Source organism: Zootoca vivipara, chromosome 2 (assembly GCF_963506605.1).
Source record: "Zootoca vivipara chromosome 2, rZooViv1.1, whole genome shotgun sequence".
Lineage (NCBI taxonomy): Eukaryota > Metazoa > Chordata > Lepidosauria > Squamata > Lacertidae > Zootoca > Zootoca vivipara.
The window spans coordinates 75,177,425-75,197,964 of NC_083277.1; the positions used below are offsets into that span (position 1 = coordinate 75,177,425).

Genomic DNA, 20,540 nt, shown 5'->3' on the forward strand with positions numbered 1-20,540 from the left:
ACTTGCTGAGCAAAGGATTGTGCTGGCAGAGAAATCAGCGGCTTGTGAAGCCTTATTACAGGAGATTGCAACCAACACAGCAATTGGCAAGTGTTTCTTACAGTCATAATTATATAGTCAATATAGGGCGGCACAGAGTTAAATTTTTTAACTTTTTTAATGGTGGTGTGCCTCGTGATTTTTTTCATGGAACAAGTGTGCCTTGGCCCAAAAAAGGTTGAGAAACACTGGGCTAATCTAACACACCAATTTTCACTTTGAAACCATTAAAGGCGGTTGCTTTCATTTGACGGAGGGAGGCTGTTTACTAACAAAGCCATCATCTTCAAGCAACAACGAGAGCAGTTGACACTTGGCATGAAAAGGAATTTTTCCAAATAACAAAAAATGGCAACATTTATTAATCTTAGTAAGCGCTACTTTTTTTCTGATGGGACTCAATGGTACGCAGGAGGGCAGGAAGCTGGGTGGATTTGAAGAGCAGACAGGGCAAGGTGGGGGGGGAGGTTAAAGAAGTGAGAGGGGGGCACAAAGTGGGGCTTCAATTAATTGAGGGGGGACAGGAGAGTGTGAGGGAGAGAAAAAGGGGGGATCATGGTGAGTACCAGCATATTCTTTTCCTAGAAAAGAGCACTGTTATTAAGCATTTGTGTAGTGCACTGTAAATGTCCAAAGTGCTTCATTATGTCAGCAAAGCTACTCTGTGGGTAAGTCTGCAGAGTAAGAGACATTTAAGGTCATCGTTGCTGAGTTCTTACTCAAGTGAAAATGCATTAACACAAGCTATGGTAGCATATAATAAGACAAAACAGAAAAGGTGACTTACTGTGTAGCCTGGTGCCCTCCAGATGTTTGGGACTACAGCACCCCAACAGCCCCAGCCAGCATGACCACGAGTATGATGGAAATTGTAGTCCAAAACACCTGGAGGTTACTAGAGCAGGGAAGGCTGCTGCACTGGAACCAGCTGCAAACAATGTACGGTAACTCAACAATCAGCACAAAACTTGGAAGAAAACGCCACTCACCTTGCAGTACTCATCAATGGGTATAAGACGCTTGATGGCAACGTCACGGATGTGGCTTCGGCGGAAGAGGATCTTGCCTACGGAAGGAGAGACAAGAACAATGCCAGTCACTGCTTGTTTGGGTAATCCTCTAGCTCATTAGAACCTCACTTCTCAAAGAACTCCTTGATTGCTATCTTTATTCAGCGGCTCAAGCACAGACATATCCCATAAGGGCATTCAGACACATGGCAATGCAAATGTTACACTGGGAGACGCAAATCACGTTAACATAATCCCATGAAAATAATTTCATTCACAGCTGTGATTTTAGATTGCTGGCCATTCATTCTATCAGGGATTGTGGATACAGTATTCTAAAATATAAATCACAGTAGTCCTTTTTTCAAGTTCACAGTGTTCTTTGTTGAATGCTTCTTCCCTGTTGGAACATTGCCCTGTTGATTTCAACAGAAATTAGTTACGACCAAGGTGGAACAGGGTGTGTGTGTGTGCATTATCAGATAGGATAGAAATGCAAACCGATGAATTATTATTTTTTGACAAAACCTTTTCAACCACACATTTTAAAAATAATAATAATACTATTAATGCTCAAAAACTAGCAATTAAAACAAACACAATAATAAACAAAACAGCAGTTAGCAGCAATTAAGATAAACAAACGAAAAAAAAGAGAAGGGAAGGAAGCCTAATCTGTTGACTCATACTACAGAGCAATCCTGTTTGCAGCAGGTACACCAGAGTTATATTGGAGTTTCCTGCAGCAAACCCAAGGTGAAAACCACAGCTATGTACCCTTAAAATACCCCTGTAGATATGTGTGGAAGCCTTGATTGTAAGTAAGTGTGTCAGTGATTTACACTTTTTGCCACAGATAAACCAAGATGCTCCCTGCAACATGTGCACCTGTCCCTCATAATGAGTAAAACTGCTTTGTCTGGAAGTTCCTGCTGGAACAAAAAGGCAATGGTGATTCCAGTCCATAAATGCTTGTTCCATTTTCTTTTTTGCCTTTTTGGATAGGTGACCACAAAACAGTCATGTTTGTAAGGTGATAATGCATACACTTTAAGATGGAAGCAAGATGGGAGCTGTTCCTCCAGTTTGAGTGAAATTGAACCAAGAAACGAACACTCCCTTTCATGTACATATGCACTGTATGTTCTCCAAAGGAGAGGAACAACAGAAACATTTAAAGATGCTTACTATAGACAGGTCTGGCCCTAAAATGAGGCAGAGTGAGGCAGCTGTCTCAGGAGGACAGAGCTAGGAGTGCCATGTGGCCTGCTGTGTACCCCTACACTAGCCTGCTGTCTTCAGCTGCAGTAGAAGAAACTGTCCTTTCATCAGTATTGGAATTCCACCAGTCCAGCTGGCTTCTGTATGTGCCTTGGGGAAGGGTGCCATATTGTCCTTCACCTCAGGCAGCAAAGTATCTTAAGCCAGCCCTGGCTGAAATAACTCTGTCCTTCCATTTGAGCTCATGTTTATGTCAAACTCTTGACTAGTGGAGGGGCAGGCGGCTAGCCTAGAATCTATTTGCCCAATGAGCTAGTTTTGCAAATTCAAAGAAGAAATTATGATAGTCAAGTGTTTTCAAATTAATGATCATCTGTTTGCATGGCACCATGCAGAACTGCACCCCAATTGGATTTTATGACTCCTGAATGTTTGAACCACCCCAGGGAGGGAAGAATCTTTGTACAGAGCATGAATGACCAACTGCACAGGAGTTCAGCAAAGGAGTAACTTTTCAAAGAATATGATGTAGTAGAAAAGGCGTTCACAACTTTTTCTTCCAAGTTCAACAGCCCATATGAAGTTTCCCACCATCGTAGCTGCAGTTCTCAAGCAAGGAACATGGAAATTTGAATCAATCTGTCAGCAAGTCAAGCAAGATTGTGAAGAAGTCCTTTATGGAAAAGTTTAAGGTGTTGGCTCCTTTCTTATATCCACAATGGAACAAATTTCATTATCGTGGCCCTTGTTTTATTGACAAAATTTTTGGTCCAAATTCTCTGTGGCCACGAATTATAAAATGTAATGTGCCACTACATCAACTAAAATCATCATGGAATTTTCATTATATTTTCCCAGTTGGTAGAAACTGGATATTCCAGTAACTAGGGTCAGCAGTGCTTCTTTCTATATTTAGAACTCAGACAGAAATTGGGTTGGCGTCTCTCCAAGATTCACTCAGTCACCAGAGTTGAAAGAAAATTTATAACTCACATTTTCTTATTGATGTGCACATAAAGCATGCAAGCAATCAGAGTAAATGGCCAGTTAATCTGTCTAGCCATTTGCACAAGCAATCACAGTAATGCATGTTCATTTCTTCAACACATCCATGAACATTACAGCTTTTCTATTTGATCCAGAGATATTGCATTCTTTTAAACTTTTGTGGGGTTTTTTAAAGCAGCGGACAATAGAGTAGGAAAAGCACAAGTGCTCTATGAGGACTCGTAGAAAGCAGAACACAGCTCTCACATTTTCAGCTGGTGAAAGACACACCGCTATGCTTCCTGTACCAATTAATCTGGGCTGATACAGTTTAAACAACATTAGTGCCACATTTTTATTACTGTATCTGGGGCTAATTAATGAGAACAGATCCTGACAAGACAAAGATCTTGTGGTTGAGTGGTCCCCAGGTACAGGACCTGGGCTAGTCATCTGTTCTGGATGGAGTTCCACTCTCTCTGGAGAAAGAGGCATGCACTTTGGGTGTGCTCCTGGAACCATCTCAGTCATTAAGAGGCCCAGATGATGATATCTGTGGCTCATAACGCCTACTACCAGCTTCAGCTGCCACAACAAATATTCCCTTTCCCGTATAGTACCAGGTGCACAACCTGCAGCCCTCCAGATATTTCTGGACTACAACTTCCATCAGGCCCAGCCAGCATAGCTAGTGATCAGGGATAATGGGAGGTGTGGTCCAACATCATCTGGAGGCCGCAGGTTGTGCACCCCTGCTGTATAGGAATAGTTTGCCTATTGTGGCCTGTGCACTGGCAACCTCACAATTAGGCTACGGCAATGCATTACATGTGGGGCATTCATTGCACCTGCTCCAGAGGTTGCAGCCAGTGCAAAATTCAGCACTAGAGTGCTGAGTGAGGCAACTTACTGTACACATGTGTCATTTGCGTTAAAAAAAAGAGAGAAAAGCACCAGCTGCCAGTTAGCTACCAAATCATTTTCAAGGTATTGTTACTGGCGTTTAAAGCCAAAACAATTTAGGACTACCTTCCCTTGTGTACAGATCCAGACAAACTGTACACCCTTTAGAGAAGGCTCTGATGGCCAGACCATTATAGTGTCACAATGTGATAGAACAAAAGCAGGTTATTTCAGAATCTAGAACACTATTTGGGAAGCTTCCACTGTGGTAGGCTTTAAATGCCTATGAAAAACATGCTCATTTCTTCAGGCTTTCTGTGTCTCTATTTTCTAATCACACGGCTGGAATATTTCTGTAGTAATTTTTCACAAAATATTTTACCGAGTTACTAATGCATTTTAATATTATGTATTTATTTATTTATTAATTGCTCATAATACCGTACTTTATGCAAACAGTTTAGAGATTGTGTTGTATTAAGTGGCATACAAGTCAAATAAACAAGGGATTTCCAGCAACGTCAAGATTTGTTTATAGTTTAGTTACAAGCAAGCCTTTAATATAGCCTTGCAAATATGAATATTACTAATTTCCTAGAAATAGTTAAAAGCATTCTAATCAATTTATCCCCTTCGTGGATCACTGCAATATGCAGATGACACAACCTTGATGGCAGAAAGTGAGGAGGAATTAAAGAACCTTTTAATGAGGGTGAAAGAGGAGAGCGCAAAATATGGTCTGAAGATCAACATAAAAAAAACCAAGATCATGGCCACTGGTCCCATCACCTCCTGGCAAATAGAAGGGGAAGAAATGGAGACAGTGAAAGATTTTACTTTCCTGGGCTCCTTGATCACTGCAGATGGTGACAGCAGTCACGAAATTAAAAGACGCCTGCTTCTTGGGAGAAAAGCAATGACAAACCTAGACAACATCTTTAAAAGCAGAGACACCACCTTGCCAACAAAGGTCCGGATAGTTAAAGCTATGGTTTTCCCAGTAGTGATGTATGGAAGTGAGAGCTGGACCATAAAGAAGGCTGATCGCCGAAGAATTGATGCTTTTGAATTTTGGTGCTGGAGGAGACTCTTGAGAGTCCCATGGACTGCAAGATCAAACCTATCCATTCTGAAGGAAATCATCCCCGAGTGCTCACTGGAAGGACAGATCCTGAAGCTGAAGCTCCAATACTTTGGCCACCTCATGAGAAGAGAAGACTCCCTGGAAAAGACCCTGATATTGGGAAAGATGGAGGGCACTAGGAGAAGGGGACGACAGAGGACGAGATGGCTGGACAATGTTCTTGAAGCTACAAACATGAGCTTGACCAAACTGCAGGAGGCAGTGGAAGACAGGAGTGCCTGGCGTGCTCTGGTCCATGGGGTCACGAAGAGTCAGACACGACTAAACGACGACAACAACCACAACTATCAATTTATGTATATGGAGAGCAGTTGCTATATAAAGGTATATAGCAGAGTTAGTAAGAAGCCAGCTAGTCATAAATATGTAGAAAATTTCTCCTTTCCTTGACTGCCAGAGGAAGTGACAGATACAGGAACTCTGCCAGCATCTTAAGATGTAGAAATGCTACTGCTCCTTCTCCCTCCATTCCAAGGAGCAGACATTTTATTTATATACAATGCCCTGCCCTGTTCTGAAATCTCAGGGCAGTTGCACTTTAAAAAAATCACCACAGTAGCCTTCTTCCCTTTGCAGCGGTTTCCTTTGCAAAGGCAACCATTAATGTCCCACACACAAAACCTTCCAAGAGACATAAATATTAAAGGAGCAATCTTGAAAGAGGCAGGCACCCTCCAATTATTCAGGCCACATTTTTATAACATGAACTGACCCCATGCTTTTTTTAAAAAAAAGAATGTATTTCTGCACAATTTAGCCATTTACTTTCAGCACAACTCTGCAAAAAAGAAAACCATGAAACAGAAACATCAGCACTGTGTTTAGGAAAGAGTTCAAAGCCAAGTCCTTTAAAAGATACTCATCCTTCCTTATTCCTAATGAGATTTGACTTGTTCTCAATTTTACATTAGACATCTGCAACTTCAAGTACTGTATAACAGCTTCAGGTATAAAATGTTGTCTTTTCTTTATTTCTAAAGTGGGCAATGCCAATGTGTGGAAACGTTGCTATTTAGGTTTGTGCTGTTCTGAAAATGGATTATAAGCACTTGCATTCCCACAACAGAAGATTTCCAAGACAGCAATCCTGGTCAGTTGAAAAGAGCTGGACTAAGCATCCAAGCTTTGAGTGAAGGATAGCACAGCAATGGTGAGGTTTGTAAATCTACCACAAATTGCATCATATGCCATATGTGAAGAACTTCTACATTAGAACAAACAACTTCAGTTTCTAGAGACAGACAAACCAGATTGCACTCACAACTCCTTTAATCATTTAGCCATTTATATTCACTTCCTTGGATGGTTCCATGTACCAAAATGCCTGCTCAAAAGAGGCTTCTTATCTGAGCATTCAAAGGGCAGGGATAGAAAACTCTCTCTCAATCACAAAATAACATATAGCTGTTTTAAAAGTCCGCTCCTTACAAAGTCAAGTCTTAAAAGATTTAAAGTTTGGCACCTTAAGATACTGCAAGTTAGCCGCTTCCCAAAAGGCAATCATTTCAATTAGCTAAGGTGATTCAGTAGCCAATATGGGAAAGTTTGCTTCAGGTTAAATATGCTTCAGGTTAAGTACTTCCGGAACCAATTGTGTTTGTAAACCGAGGTACCACTGTAATGGGAAATAGAATCCAACAATATCTGGAAGGTCCCCCATCAGTACTGTGATTTAAAGGGTAGCCAAAGTACCAACACTCACATTTTTTTTTTAGTATTTAAAGCTCAAAGTATACATGGGTCTGACTGCAAAACTATTTCTGACAATTATAACCAAAATATCTGGGGTCACTTTAGACATTAAATAGGTTGCATGCTACATGAAGGAAACCAGCAAAGCTATGTATGTACAGTATGGGTACAATTCCCAATGAAGAGGTAAGGCTTCACATCCCAAGTGGGGAATGTCAAAGACACCACAAAAATCTGCACAGGAATATCCAATTACATTAATCTCCTTGCTTACATCAATTCATTTGGTTCTTGTTTTTTTAACATCTGAGAGTATTAGAGAAAATCCTACAAGGCAACAATATAAGGTTAAACTCTAGAACAGGCATCCCCAAACTCGGCCCTCCAGGTGTTTTGGGAGTACAGTTCCCACCATCCTTGACCACTGGTCCTGGTAGCTAGGGATGATGGGAGTTTAGTCCCAAACCATCTGGAGGGCCGAGTTTGGGGATGCCCGCTCTAGAACCAGAGAAAGAAGCTCAGCTGAAAAGAGTAAAGACAGCCTTTCTGCAAGGTGATTATCGAGCTGTTTTCAAACTCATGTGACTGGCAAAATTGCTAAATCAGTTCTTGTCCCGTCACAGAGGAGTGAAGGCTGCTAACCTACTAACATACAGAAAGAGCTATGTACATAAATATATATTCACCTTAGAGATAGTTGCCTGATAAAAATTAACTGTAACAAGCATTGTACTAAGTCATACTGGCCGGCCTGAAATTTTTATTTTGCTGTATATCAAGCAATTTTATGAAACAACTCATTTTCAAGGATAAAGGGAAAACTTTCTACCCCACATCACTGGGGTTACTGTCAAATGTTGGATGGTGAGTCCCATCCCTCTTTGTTCCTGTAGCACTCAGGGTGGGAAGTGATTCAGTTGGCTACATCTTTTTTAGGACACAAGGTTATCTTTTGGCGGAAGCGTGACCCACGTCCAGGCAGTGGCTGCATTCTATGCAGAAAATGCACCCGCCATACCTTTGAAGGTAATTGCCTACTGTGACTGTATTTCCTCACCATTCTCTCCCCCCAACCCACTTTTACTCTTTTGAAAGAAATACACTTTTCATCACCTCTCAAATTACACCCTGTCTGGCTTGGCCTCCAGTTCACTTTTAAACATATGGACATCATCTCTCTCCAGGAGGAAAAATTAGTTGCCTGGAATGGGCAGATATTCAATGCGGCTACAGCTTCAAAGAGTGCTTGCCACAAGAGTGGCACAGCAGCCTACTGTCAACATCAAATTAAATGGCCTTGTGAGCGCTGGTTACAGAGACACATCCTTCCAAGAGAATGTAATACAATTTTAAATGTATGCCAGGGGCTGCATGGTTGTGACACAGCATAAGGTGGAAAGGCAAACAAAATCAAAGTTAATTGGGTCCAGACTGTCCAAGCAGCAAACGAAAGGCTGTACTAATAATTCTACTCACTATACTATTATGCTGAGGTGGTGTATTGCAGTGGCTAAGAGACAGCACTATGTACCAAAAAGTCCAAAGATTGAAACTCGTGTCATGCACACACAAGGTGGCTTTAGGCAAGCCGCTCTCTCTGTTTCAGGTCCCCATCTGCAATATGGGGGCGATACCCAACATAGGAATTTAGGATACAGAGTCAGACCACTAGTCCATTTAGCTCAGTATTATCTACATTGTCAGGGAGCAGCTCTCTAGGAAATGAGACTGGGTAGAATGGATAGCAACAGAAAAGGGTCATTCCACACCAAAGCACCTGGTGCTATGTGCTCTCACGATTCACATTTTCATTAAAAAATATGTGTGTATAAAACACTTCTGCAATGATATGGTCAAAGCTATTTTGTTTCCCATACATACAATGTGGTCAATGGTGCTGTTTTGGCCACTGTATGCAATATGACATTTCTGAATCAGCAAGGGGAAAAAATTGTATTGTGTTATTTATTTATTTATTTATTCTCTTTCTTTCTTTCTTTCTTTCGGATAAAAAACATCTAACAAGTTTCTTGTAAATGAAACGAAAGGACTTAGGAAATAAGTCTACATGAGTGTACCCGTCTTTAACAGGAAAACAACAGCAACTTGCATTGGAATCCTGTAGTAGCCTCCCACCTTATTCCTTTGACCAAACAGAAGTGTTTTACACAATAAAATGAACAAGGGTTCCGAGACGTATTTTGTTTTTATTAAATAATAAAACTATTTTTTAAAAAAATATTTTTATTACCACCAAAAACACCCTTCTAATTTTTAAAACATAACAAGTTCAAGGTTAGCCCATTCTACAAAAAAGTATGATACATGTGTTAGTTGTGGTTTGCGTGCTATGGCTTATTGAACCTACCAAGGTACAAAGTGACTAAAATTCACTTTGAATGGTCGGTGACCCTTTTCTGTGGCACTTAATACCATTTTTATACCTTATTTTGAAAGAGACCAAAATTAGCTTTATTTTGATCCCAAAATAAGTGAAAAATAAGTGAAACAGGAGGGGTTTTTTTCTAAACTGACACAGAAATTGCATTCGCCTAAATCATGCCAAATCATGCCAAATTCAAAATTTCTCCTGCACCCAATTTTGGACCAAAAAACCTTTAAAAATTATTTTGAGGTTATCTCATAGGTATCTACACATAAAAAACTTTTTGAAGAAAATCTGAGTCATGAGAGCACGGTCGAGTATTAAAATCAGGTGATTTGGCGTGGAATGACCCCCAAACAACCTTAATATGAGGGTTAAGTGCCTCTCTCTGACAGCAATGGTTCAGATTCAACTTTTCACTGGTCTTGGGAGGGGGGGTGCATCTAAACTCTACTTGAAGCTTTGCCTGAGCAAAATAAGAATGCAAGCACCACGTTGCCATGATTCTACAGGGAGTGTTCAAGAAATCTGACCGGGGGGGGGGGAGCTAACAGGATCTCAAGCAGCGCAGCATGGGAGGGAGGCAGAAGGCAGATAACAATCTAACTTCAACATTTTTATCCTGTTAAATCTTCTTCTTTGGAAGTCCGCCATGGTCTTCAGCTTAAGCTTCCACAAAAGCAATTTCACAGCCAAAGTTAAAAACTTTGGCTTTGGGCAAAGTTTTGTTTCCATACAGTTCTATCCAGCCCCTTCAGGGAAACACTGGTGGGAACAGCCTCTAGATCACCATGGATATAGGGAGTTTGGAAAACTTAGTTCTGCTTATAAAAGCTGCTTCCTGAAAGATTTGGCAGCCACTACACATAGCTAATCTAGAGGAGCTCATTTCTTGTTTCAGCTCTTTTTCTTTCTTGGGGTCTCCGTCTTTCAATTTCCCCGCCAACCCACCTTTCATCTGTGGAGCACAGTTGCTTGGACATTCAGAAGAGGGCATAGCCTCTTATTCTACCACAGCTTGTGAGCAGAGTTATGTATTTTGCAAGTTCATGATGTAAAAATGAACTATACCTACCTACGGCCATTTTAGGCTGAAGTAGGTTTGAGAGGTCCTGGTTAGGAAACAAATGTTGAACTAAAAAAAATTCCTTCAGTAGCACCTTAAAGACCAACTAAGTTATTATTTTGGTATGAGCTTTCGTGTGCATGCACACTTCTTCAGATACAGTGAAACAGTTTTCACTGTATCTGAAGAAGTGTGCATGCACACGAAAGCTCATACCAAAATAAAAACTTTGTTGTTGTTGTTTAGTCGTTTAGTCGTGTCCGACTCTTCGTGACCCCATGGACCATAGCACGCCAGGCACTCCTGTCTTGCACTGCCTCCCGCAGTTTGGTCAAACTCATGTTCGTAGCTTCGAGAACACTGTCCAACCATCTTGTCCTCTGTCGTCCCCTTCTCCTAGTGCCCTCAATCTTTCCCAACATCAGGGTCTTTTCCAAGGATTCTTCTCTTCTCATGAGGTGGCCAAAGTATTGGAGCCTCAGCTTCACGATCCGTCCTTCCAGGGAGCACTCAGGGCTGATTTCCTTAAGAATGGATAGGTTTGATCTTCTTGCAGTCCATGGGACTCTCAAGAGTCTCCTCCAGCACCATAATTCAAAAGCATCAATTCTTCGGCGATCAGCCTTCTTTATGGTCCAACTCTCACTTCCATACATCACTACTGGGAAAACCATAGCTTTAACTATACGGACCTTTGTCGGCAAGGTGATGTCTCTGCTTTTTAAGATGCTGTCTAGGTTTGTCATTGCTTTTCTCCCAAGAAGCAGGCGTCTTTTAATTTCGTGACTGCTGTCACCATCTGCAGTGATCAAGGAGCCCAAGAAAGTAAAATCTCTCACTGCCTCCATTTCTTCCCCTTCTATTTGCCAGGAGGTGATGGGACCAGTGGCCATGATCTTGGTTTTTTTGATGTTGAGCTTCAGACCATATTTTGCGCTCTCCTCTTTCACCCTCATTAAAAGGTTCTTTAATTCCTCCTCGCTTTCTGCCATCAAGGTTGTGTCATCTGCATATCTGAGGTTGTTGATATTTCTTCCAGCAATCTTAATTCCGGCTTGGGATTCATCTAGTCCAGCCTTTCGCATGATGAATTCTGCATATAAGTTAAATAAGCAGGGAGACAATATACAACCTTGTCGTACTCCTTTCCCAATTTTGAACCACTCAGTTGTTCCATATCCAGTTCTAACTGTAGCTTCTTGTCCCACATAGAGATTTCTCAGGAGACAGATGAGGTGATCAGGCACTCCCATTTCTTTAAGAACTTGCCATAGTTTGCTGTGGTCGACACAGTCAAAGGCTTTTGCATAGTCAATGAAGCAGAAGTAGACGTTTTTCTGGAACTCTCTAGCTTTCTCCATAATCCAGCGCATGTTTGCTATTTGGTCTCTGGTTCCTCTGCCCTTTCGAAATCCAGCTTGCACTTCTGGGAGTTCTCGGTCCACATACTGCCTAAGCCTGCCTTGTAGAATTTTAAGCATAACCTTGCTAGCGTGTGAAATGAGCGCAATTGTGCGGTAGTTGGAGCATTCTTTGGCACTGCCCTTCTTTGGAATTGGGATGTAGACTGATCTTCTCCAATCCTCTGGCCATTGCTGAGTTTTCCAAACTTGCTGGCATATTGGGTGTAGCACCTTAAATAAAAACTTAGTTGGTCTTTAAGGTGCTACTGAAGGAATTTTTTTTTATTTTACTTCGATCCAGACCAACACGGCTACCTACCTGTAACCAGAAATGTTAAACTACAACTGTTGTTTAATTAAACCAGGATGTAAGTACCAAGAATGGGAAGAATCACAGGGAAAGGCAAGGAGGGAGTACATGGTCTCGTCCCTCATCCCCAGAAAGCCAGAAAATGAGCATCTGAATCAGGACAAATGCTAATTAAAAATAAATCTACAGCTTGATATAATTTGTCCTTCCTGTGTGGGCACCTTGCAAAGCCCTTTAGGAGCCACTTCAAACCTCTGAAATCAGGGCACCTTAGCAAGTCTGCTCACTTTGGTTGCATGTGCCTTCCAGGGAGAGAGAAATAAGCCTTTTTCAAACCCCTGAACGGAGCTTCGCAAAACACCACACAAGGGATTTTGACAAATGCATGAGACAACCTACCTGTCAATCATGTGATACCATGAAAGTATCATGAGATTGATGAGGTCAAACCTGATAAAGGTTGCCACCCCTGCCTTACATGAGCAATATCCTATCACATCATCATAATGTATTGGTCTGTGAAGTTTCCTGGTACTGTTAGGATGGATGTTAGCTCATTTTGTGACCTCCAGGTCTGCTGGAAATGTCAAATGATACTCACCATCATTTCAAAAGGCTTGTCTACTATTTAATTGAACTTTGCTTAGCCCTAAAGCAGAGTGTAAATGGAGTGAGAATAATGATGCAAAAACTTCAGGGTATTTTACCTTGATTCATGTTTCCATGGATTTTTCAAGTAGTTTGCATTCTGGGCATCTAAGAGCTCCGGGCAATAAATGGCATTAGATTGGTCAAAGGCTTGAAATACTACCTTCTGCATTTCCAAACAATGCCAGAGCCATCTGGGTATTAAAAACAAACACCTGTGGCATTAGAAAACATAACCCTCCAATTCCAATATTCCTAAAGAACTAAATCTTGTTGAATGCCAACTGCGCAAGATACAATCTTTCATACCAAGTATTTCCAACTTTCCTCCAATCAGAGGAGGCTGCCTTGGATCTACAGACTACAGAGCCACCTCTGGAAGTAGCTAGAGGAAAACTCTATACAGTGGTACCTCGGTTTACAAACTTAATCCATTCCGGAAGTCCATTCTTAAACAGAAACCGTTCTTAAACTGGGGGCCGCTTTCCCTAATGAGGCCTCCCACCCCCGGTGCCCTTCCACTGTTCGGATTCCGTTCTTAGACCGAGGTAAAGTTCACAAACCAAGACACTACTTCCGGTTTTGCAGAGTTCGTAAACTGAATCGTTCATAACCAGGACTGTTCTTAAACCAAAGTACCACTGTACTCTTGCAACTTCAAGAAGATTTTGTAGCGCACTTCTGAACAAGGTCAAGCCCACTCTCTGATAAACTCCATTATTATAGAAATGGTGAAACACCACACAAGAGAAGTCCCTGTTTATATCAATGTTTATGGCACAGACCCCTGCTATGCGCTGCTGGCTAAATAATAGTAGTGTCCTCATTCTCATAATGGTTGCTGAATCTTTTAAAAAATGCACATCTATAACATGAGCAATGAGGAAAGGAACAGGGAATGATTTCCATTACAGAAACAGTTTTCTGGTAGCATTTAGAGAACTTTTTTCAAATCTGAATACCAAAGTATTTCCTAATGGTTTCAGAGGTAATCCCACACAAAAACCTAAAACTTCACTTTAAAAAAAGGGGGGAGTAGAACTGATTGGGTGTTGCTATAAGAAACAAAACTTTGTTCCCCACAAAAAAATATTTTGCGTGCTGAATCAAAAATGCTTCTTTGGTTCCTATCAAAGGCCTCAAGTCTGAATGTGTTATAGTTTTGTGAAGAATGCTAGAGGCAGCTGGATGGGGAGGATCACTGGAAACATTTTTTTTTCAGGCGACAGAAACCACAATGTATAATGTTACCAATCAGGGCTTCCCAGAAAGCAGCATATTTGAAACAGAAAGCAGGAGCCAAATACCCACACTGGTAATGAAATTCAAGCGCTAGTATGCTATTGTGTGTGGGGTGCAGAAAAAGGAATTATAAGAGTGTGGGCATGTGGGTGTGACCATTTTAAAAAAGGTGGAACACAGATAGGACTAATTTCTCCGTAATATTAACCATTGGGCTACATGCTTAATATGCTACTCCTCTGAGCCAGATGTCGCCCACCCAGCTCCCAAGCTTCTTATTTGGGGAGAGTTGGAAGGGCATCCAACACAAACATTTCTGCTGTACATAAGCAATTCTGTTTCTCCCTCCTCTCTTGAATTTCCAATCCATTTGGTCTTGGAAACACAGGAGGGTTGCTCCAATGGCTTGCATAAGGAGAGATTTAGAATGCTGCAGGGACATGGCCATTGACGGTGGCTGGGATTTTGCTCCACCTCAGGGTTTGCTCCTGCCAGAGCAGCCAGGACAATCTTGGAGAGTTGTGCAGAGTCTGCAAGCCTGAGTTGGGCTTACTGATTTGGTAGGCACAGATTGGGGTGCCTGATCTTCCCATGCCAAAGGCTGTGCCTGGCCAGGAAATATGTCCAACTCGGTGGCGCAAAGCATTTGTGAGCCCGGGAAGCTGGTAAAACTTATCCAGCTCGGATTAAAATCCAAGCTAGAGAATGATTCAGGGTCTTGTACAGCTTCCATTCCCTTTGGAACAGACTTTTAAAAGCTCCTCTGAGTTCAGCTTCAGATAACTTTGCCATCATCCCTGCTTTCCAGTGTAAAAATATTTCATAAAAAGAAAGAAACGGGAAGGCATTTACCGTAGCAGGCAAAACACACCAGTCAGGGCAACTTTTCTGGAAGTGAGCCTTCCTCTGCTTTTCAAAAATAGGTTGCAATGCTTCAGAAACAGAATGAAGCAGAAATGTAATTCCTGTTTTTCCAAGTCTTGGATGCTGTAAGTTGGGCCTGATGCTGTGCTCCCCCCACCCCCAATCCCATTCTGCTGGCATGAAACATTGCACAGCAAACTTTTTTTCTTTGCATCCAAGCCAGAGTTAGGCTTGTTTTGCTGATACCACAACTTATGGAACAGCTGGAACCAGAATGCACCTCCTGGAAGTAGCCATGATGGTTGCTAAATTGCAATTACACCCACATATACAAAAGGCACTCAGGTGCAAAATCGAATCTTTTAGAGGCCTTGTGGCGTTCACACAGAGCCCCCAGTCGTTCCACGGACTATTGACCCTGTGCCACATCTAATCTCTTCCACTGCGACCAACCAGGTTTCCCCAGTAATATATTCAGGCTTAGTAGGTTGTAACGTATTAACAAATTTCCAGTTTATTGTGAATGCAAACAAGTTTTAAATACATTGAAACACTGTAATCCAATTCACTCTCTCTGTCTCTAACCCACTCTGACTCCTATGCCTCCCACCCACAAGAAACCAACCGAACTGTCTCTCTATTTCCAACTGTCTTCCCAACTGTCTAAACCTCTGGCTAGGCAGGTAGGCTCTGCCTCTGGGATTTTCTATTGGTCTACCTATTAACCCTTTATCTTCCCCCTGTACAGACATTTCCAAAGGAACGGGCAAACGCCACATTTCTCCCCCCTTAAAGAAGTTTGATTCAGGAGGGATAACTAAACAGAGTTACACTCCTGATCAAACTGCACACAAAGGAACCTAATAAGATTTACACAACACATTATTGTTAACCCATTGCCTATTACAGACTTCTTGTTGTTTAGTCGTTTAGTTGTGTCCGACTCTTCGTGTCCCCATGGACCAGAGCACGCCAGGCACTCCTGTCTTCCACTGCCTCCCGCAGTTTGGTCAGACTCATGTTGGTGGCTTCGATAACACTGTCCAACCATCTTGTCCTCTGTCGTCCCCTTCTCCTTGTGCCCTCAATCTTTCCCAGCATGAGGGTCTTTTCCAGGGAGTCTTCTCTTCTCATGAGGTGGCCAAATTATTGGAATTACAGACTTACCGTATGCCTATTTAAACAACTCTTTCACCTGCTAAAAAAATGTTATCATAACCAGTCTGGTTTATTTGTCTCCTCAAGCAGTTCTTGTCCACGGTTATCCATCCTTTTTCCTCTGGTCTTCGTGAAAGAGCATCTGCTACAATGTTTAGTTTGCTATTGGTTCTCATTGTCCTTAACCAAAGCAAGGGTGAATGATCGGTGCACAGTATAAATTTTCGGTCCCAGATGTATGGCCTCAACTTCTGTAGGACCAGACGATAGCAAAACATTCCTTTTCTATCGTGGAAAAGTGTTTTTCTCTGGGTAGCAATTTCTTGCTGATCAGATGCAGGTTGTCTTCCTCTCCCGGTTGACACAGCACAGTTCCAATCCTGGCATTCAATGCATCTGTTACTTTCTCAGTTTCGATATTTCTTAATGGGGTCGCTTCTGGATATTGGGTTGCAAAATCTATGATGGTCAGGATATATTTATTTCCCTGCTTGATGGCTCTGGGCAATGGCCCTACTAGATCAAGCCCCAACCTTTGAAATGGGGTAGAAATCACAGGTAAAGGACACAGTTTGGCCTTGGTCTTGTCCTGCCCTGTACCTCGTCTTTGGCAAATATCACATGCCTGGCAATATAGCTTGATTCACACACACCCCAAGCCTGACCAGTAGAAGTTCTGTGCAATCCTTCATTTAGTCAACTCATAGCCGCGGACATGCCTTGGACTTGGTGTTTACCTCTATGGATGTTGGTGATCTGACATTAAGTAAAAGCGAAACAAAAGAAGTGCCATGGTCAGATCACTTTCTGGTGCAACTGGACTTCTCCGCAACCCTTCCCCTCTGCAGGGAGGTGGGACCGATTCGGATGGTCCGCCCCCGCTACTTAATGGATCCAATTGGCTTCCAGAGAGTGGTAGGGGATGTTTTATCCCATGTCGATGGCCTTTCAGCTGATTCCCTGGTGGCCCGCTGGAATGCAGAGTTAACCAGCGCTATTGACTGTCTGGCTTCGAAGCGCCCTCTCAGACTGCATGGAGCCCGGACAGCCCCGTGGTTTTCCCCGGCGCTGAGGGCAATGAAACAGTCGTTGAGACGGCTAGAGCGCCGGTGGCGGAAAACTCATTTTGAATCAGACCGGACACGGGCTAGAGCTCAACTTCGAGCCTACCAAGTGGCAATGGCGACGGCGAAGAGGACCTTCTTCACCGTCTCCATCGCATCTGCAGAAAACAGCAGCAGGAGACTCTTCCAGGTGGTTCGCAATTTAGCGGAACCACCTGCTCCATCCGGGCCCAGTACGGGCCACATGATCTCCTGCAATGATTTTGCAAAGTTTTTTGCAGATAAAGTCGCTCAGATTCGGGAAGAGGTAGACTCCACCGTGGGAGCAGGGCCGGGGCAGGGGAGTGCTAGAGTCCTGTCTAGTCAAGTTTTGTGGGATCAATTTCAATCTGTCCGAGGATGTGGACAGGCTGCTTAGACGAATGAAACCAACCACCTGTCTCCTTGATCCTTGCCCATCCTGGCTTATAAAAGCTAGCCAGGAAGGGCTGGGCAATGGGCTTCGCGGGTTGGTAAATGCTTCTCTCCATGAGGGAGCCTTCCCAGACCCGCTGAAAGAGGCGGTTATTAAACCGCTTCTCAAAAAACCATCTTTAGATCCGGCCAATATGGCCAACTATCGCCCAGTCTCAAATCTTCCATTCTTGGGCAAGGTGATTGAGCGAGTGGTTGCGGAACAACTCCAGGCACGCCTGGAAGAAGCGGACCATTTGGATCCCTTCCAGTCAGTATTCAGGCCTCATCATGGGACTGAAACTGCCTTGGTCGCACTGGTCGATGATCTCCGGCGGGCTAGGGACAAAGGTAAGAGCTGTTTCCTTGTTCTGCTGGATCTCTCAGCGGCTTTTGACACCATCGACCATAACATCCTTCTGGACCGTCTAGAGGGCTTGGGAGCTGGGGGCACTGTCATGCAGTGGTTCCGCTCCTTCCTCCTGGGCCATGTTCAGAAAGTGGTGGTGGGGGATGAGTGTTCAGACCCCTGGGCTCTCACTTGTGGGGTGCCTCAGGGTTCTGTCCTCTCCCCCATGCTTTTTAACATCTATATGCAGCCGCTGGGAGAGATCATCAGGGGGTTTGGGCTGGGTGTCCATCAGTATGCTGATGATACCCAGCTCTACCTCTCTTTTAAATCAGAACCAGTGAAGGCGGTGAAGGTCCTGTGTGAGTGCTTGGAGGCGGTTGGAGGATGGATGGCGGCTAACAGATTGAGATTGAATCCTGACAAGACAGAAGTACTGTTTGTGGGGGACAGGAGGCGGGCGGCTGTGGAGGACTCTCTGGTCCTGAATGGGGTAACTGTGCCCCTGAAAGACCAGGTGCGCAGCCTGGGAGTCATTTTAGACTCACAGCTGTCCATGGAGGCACAGGTCAACTCCGTGTCCAGGGCAGCTGTTTATCAGCTCCATCTGGTACGCAGGCTGAGTCCCTACCTGCCCACTGACTGTCTCTCCAGAGTGGTGCATGCTCTAGTTATCTCTCGCTTGGACTACTGCAATGCGCTCTACGTGGGGCTACCTTTGAAGGTGACCCGGAAACTACAACTAATCCAGAATGCAGCAGCTAGACTGGTGACTGGGAGCGGCCGCCGAGATCACATAACACCGGTCCTAAAAGACCTACATTGGCTCCCAGTACGTTTCCGAGCACAATTCAAAGTGTTGGTGTTGACCTTTAAAGCCCTAAACGGCTTCGGTCCGGTATACCTGAAGGAGCGTCTCCACCCCCATTGTTCTGCCCGGACACTGAGGTCCAGCTCCGAGTGCCTTCTGGCGGTTCCCTCATTACGAGAAGCCAAGTTACAGGGAACCAGGCAGAGGGCCTTCTCGGTAGTGGCACCCTCCCTGTGGAATGCCCTCCCACTAGAGGTCAAAGAGAACAATTACCAGACCTTTAGAAGGCATCTCAAGGCAGCCCTGATTAGGGAAGCTTTTAATGTTTGATGGATTTCTGTATTTTAGAATTTCTGTTTTTTTGGAAGCCGCCCAGAGTGGCTGGGGGAACCCGGCCAGATGGGCGGGGTATAAATAATAAATTATTATTATTATTATTATTAGTGCATGTTATTCCCATGTGTGCGCCAAAAATGCTATTATGGGCTTGTTGCAAAATCTTTTCTCTATATGTATGAGGGAGTACCAGTTGTTTATGGGTTCCCTCCCATAGGGTGTGGCAAGGACTTCCCTATACAAAAGCCCGTTGTCGACGCAGAATCTTTCTGGGCAGTCAGAGGTTAAAGGAACGGCAGATTTTGTTGCCTCAAAACAACTGCTTAACCTAACATCGTCTTTTTGCTCCTGAGCAAACTAGCCTTATGTGTGTTTTTAAAAGGAACTATAACGGCTTTGGTTTCTGCCTCACTCAAACTCTCTGATGGAGGTTCTTTCGCACTGCCTTCACTGACAACTGTTTCATTTCCCCCAGTATCGGGTGATTGTTGGCCCCCCTTTGAGCCACAAATGCACTCTTGACATGCTCTAAAGCAGGTAGGCTCCATCTCTGAGCTTTTCTATTGGCCTACCAATTAACCCTTTCTCTCCCCCTGTACAGACATTTCCAAAAGAATGGGCAAACGCCACAGGTCTTTACCAGACATAACAGCCGAAAAGACTTCCTCTGCCTTAAGCAGCAGAAAAATGGTTGAAATTTGTGGTGCTGTAATGAAATCAGGAAGTGGCAATTTTGGGGTTCCCATTCACTTGCTCTCTCCTAAACCTAAACCCCTCACTGTGACCAACTCTTAAAAAGCTTCTGTGTTTTCAGCGCCAGATGTAGCAAAATTTCCTTTGCTGACCTTCTGGCTAAATCCTCTCCAGTGTCAGCAAGGAAGAGGACAGGTAAGGGGAATCAGAGGATATGGGTATTGCAAGAAATGAGTTAGGAAACTGCGATTGGGAATGCAGAAAACTGTAACTTATGTATGTATTTAAGGAATTTTTTACACTGCTTTTCAGAGCAAAGTTTTGCAAAAGCAACTTACAAAGGTGACTGTGAGCATAATGAAATTTAAACACATAAGTAAGAATACTCCAGTGTCAAACTCAGAACAGCTATTTTAAAAACCCAGCATCAACATCTCAGTAACAGGTGAACTAAAACATCCATTTTAAAAAAACACAGAGCTATTCATACCATTTCCAGGGGAAAGCTCCAAATATGTGGGGCCACTACTCAGAAGACCCTCACCATGACAATGAACCTGAGAGCAGGTCCTCTGGCACTGATGTAATGTGCCAAACAATTAGGATTTCAAAAGGTCAGTGCTTTAAGCCGAGTCCATAAATGAATAGGCTATTGTTGCTAATATTGCATCAGCATAAGCAGATGCATTCTGAAGCATCTTTGAAGACAGCCCTTTGTGAAGCAGTCTAGTATGGCTAACTGAAGCCTGTACAACTCAGGC

General features: G+C 43.2%; 1 protein-coding gene across 3 annotated transcripts in view; it reads right to left on the minus strand.

Annotated features, from left to right (window-relative positions):
* The window catches only part of SH3PXD2B (SH3 and PX domains 2B), a 115,254-nt gene that overhangs the window by 50,081 nt on the left and 44,633 nt on the right, over nt 1-20,540 (minus strand). For all 3 annotated transcript variants that reach the window (XM_035105293.2, XM_035105294.2, XM_035105295.2), the window contains one exon: nt 1,029-1,105. In XM_035105293.2, the coding sequence (XP_034961184.2) occupies nt 1,029-1,105 (77 nt within the window). The remainder of the gene's footprint in view (nt 1-1,028; nt 1,106-20,540) is intronic.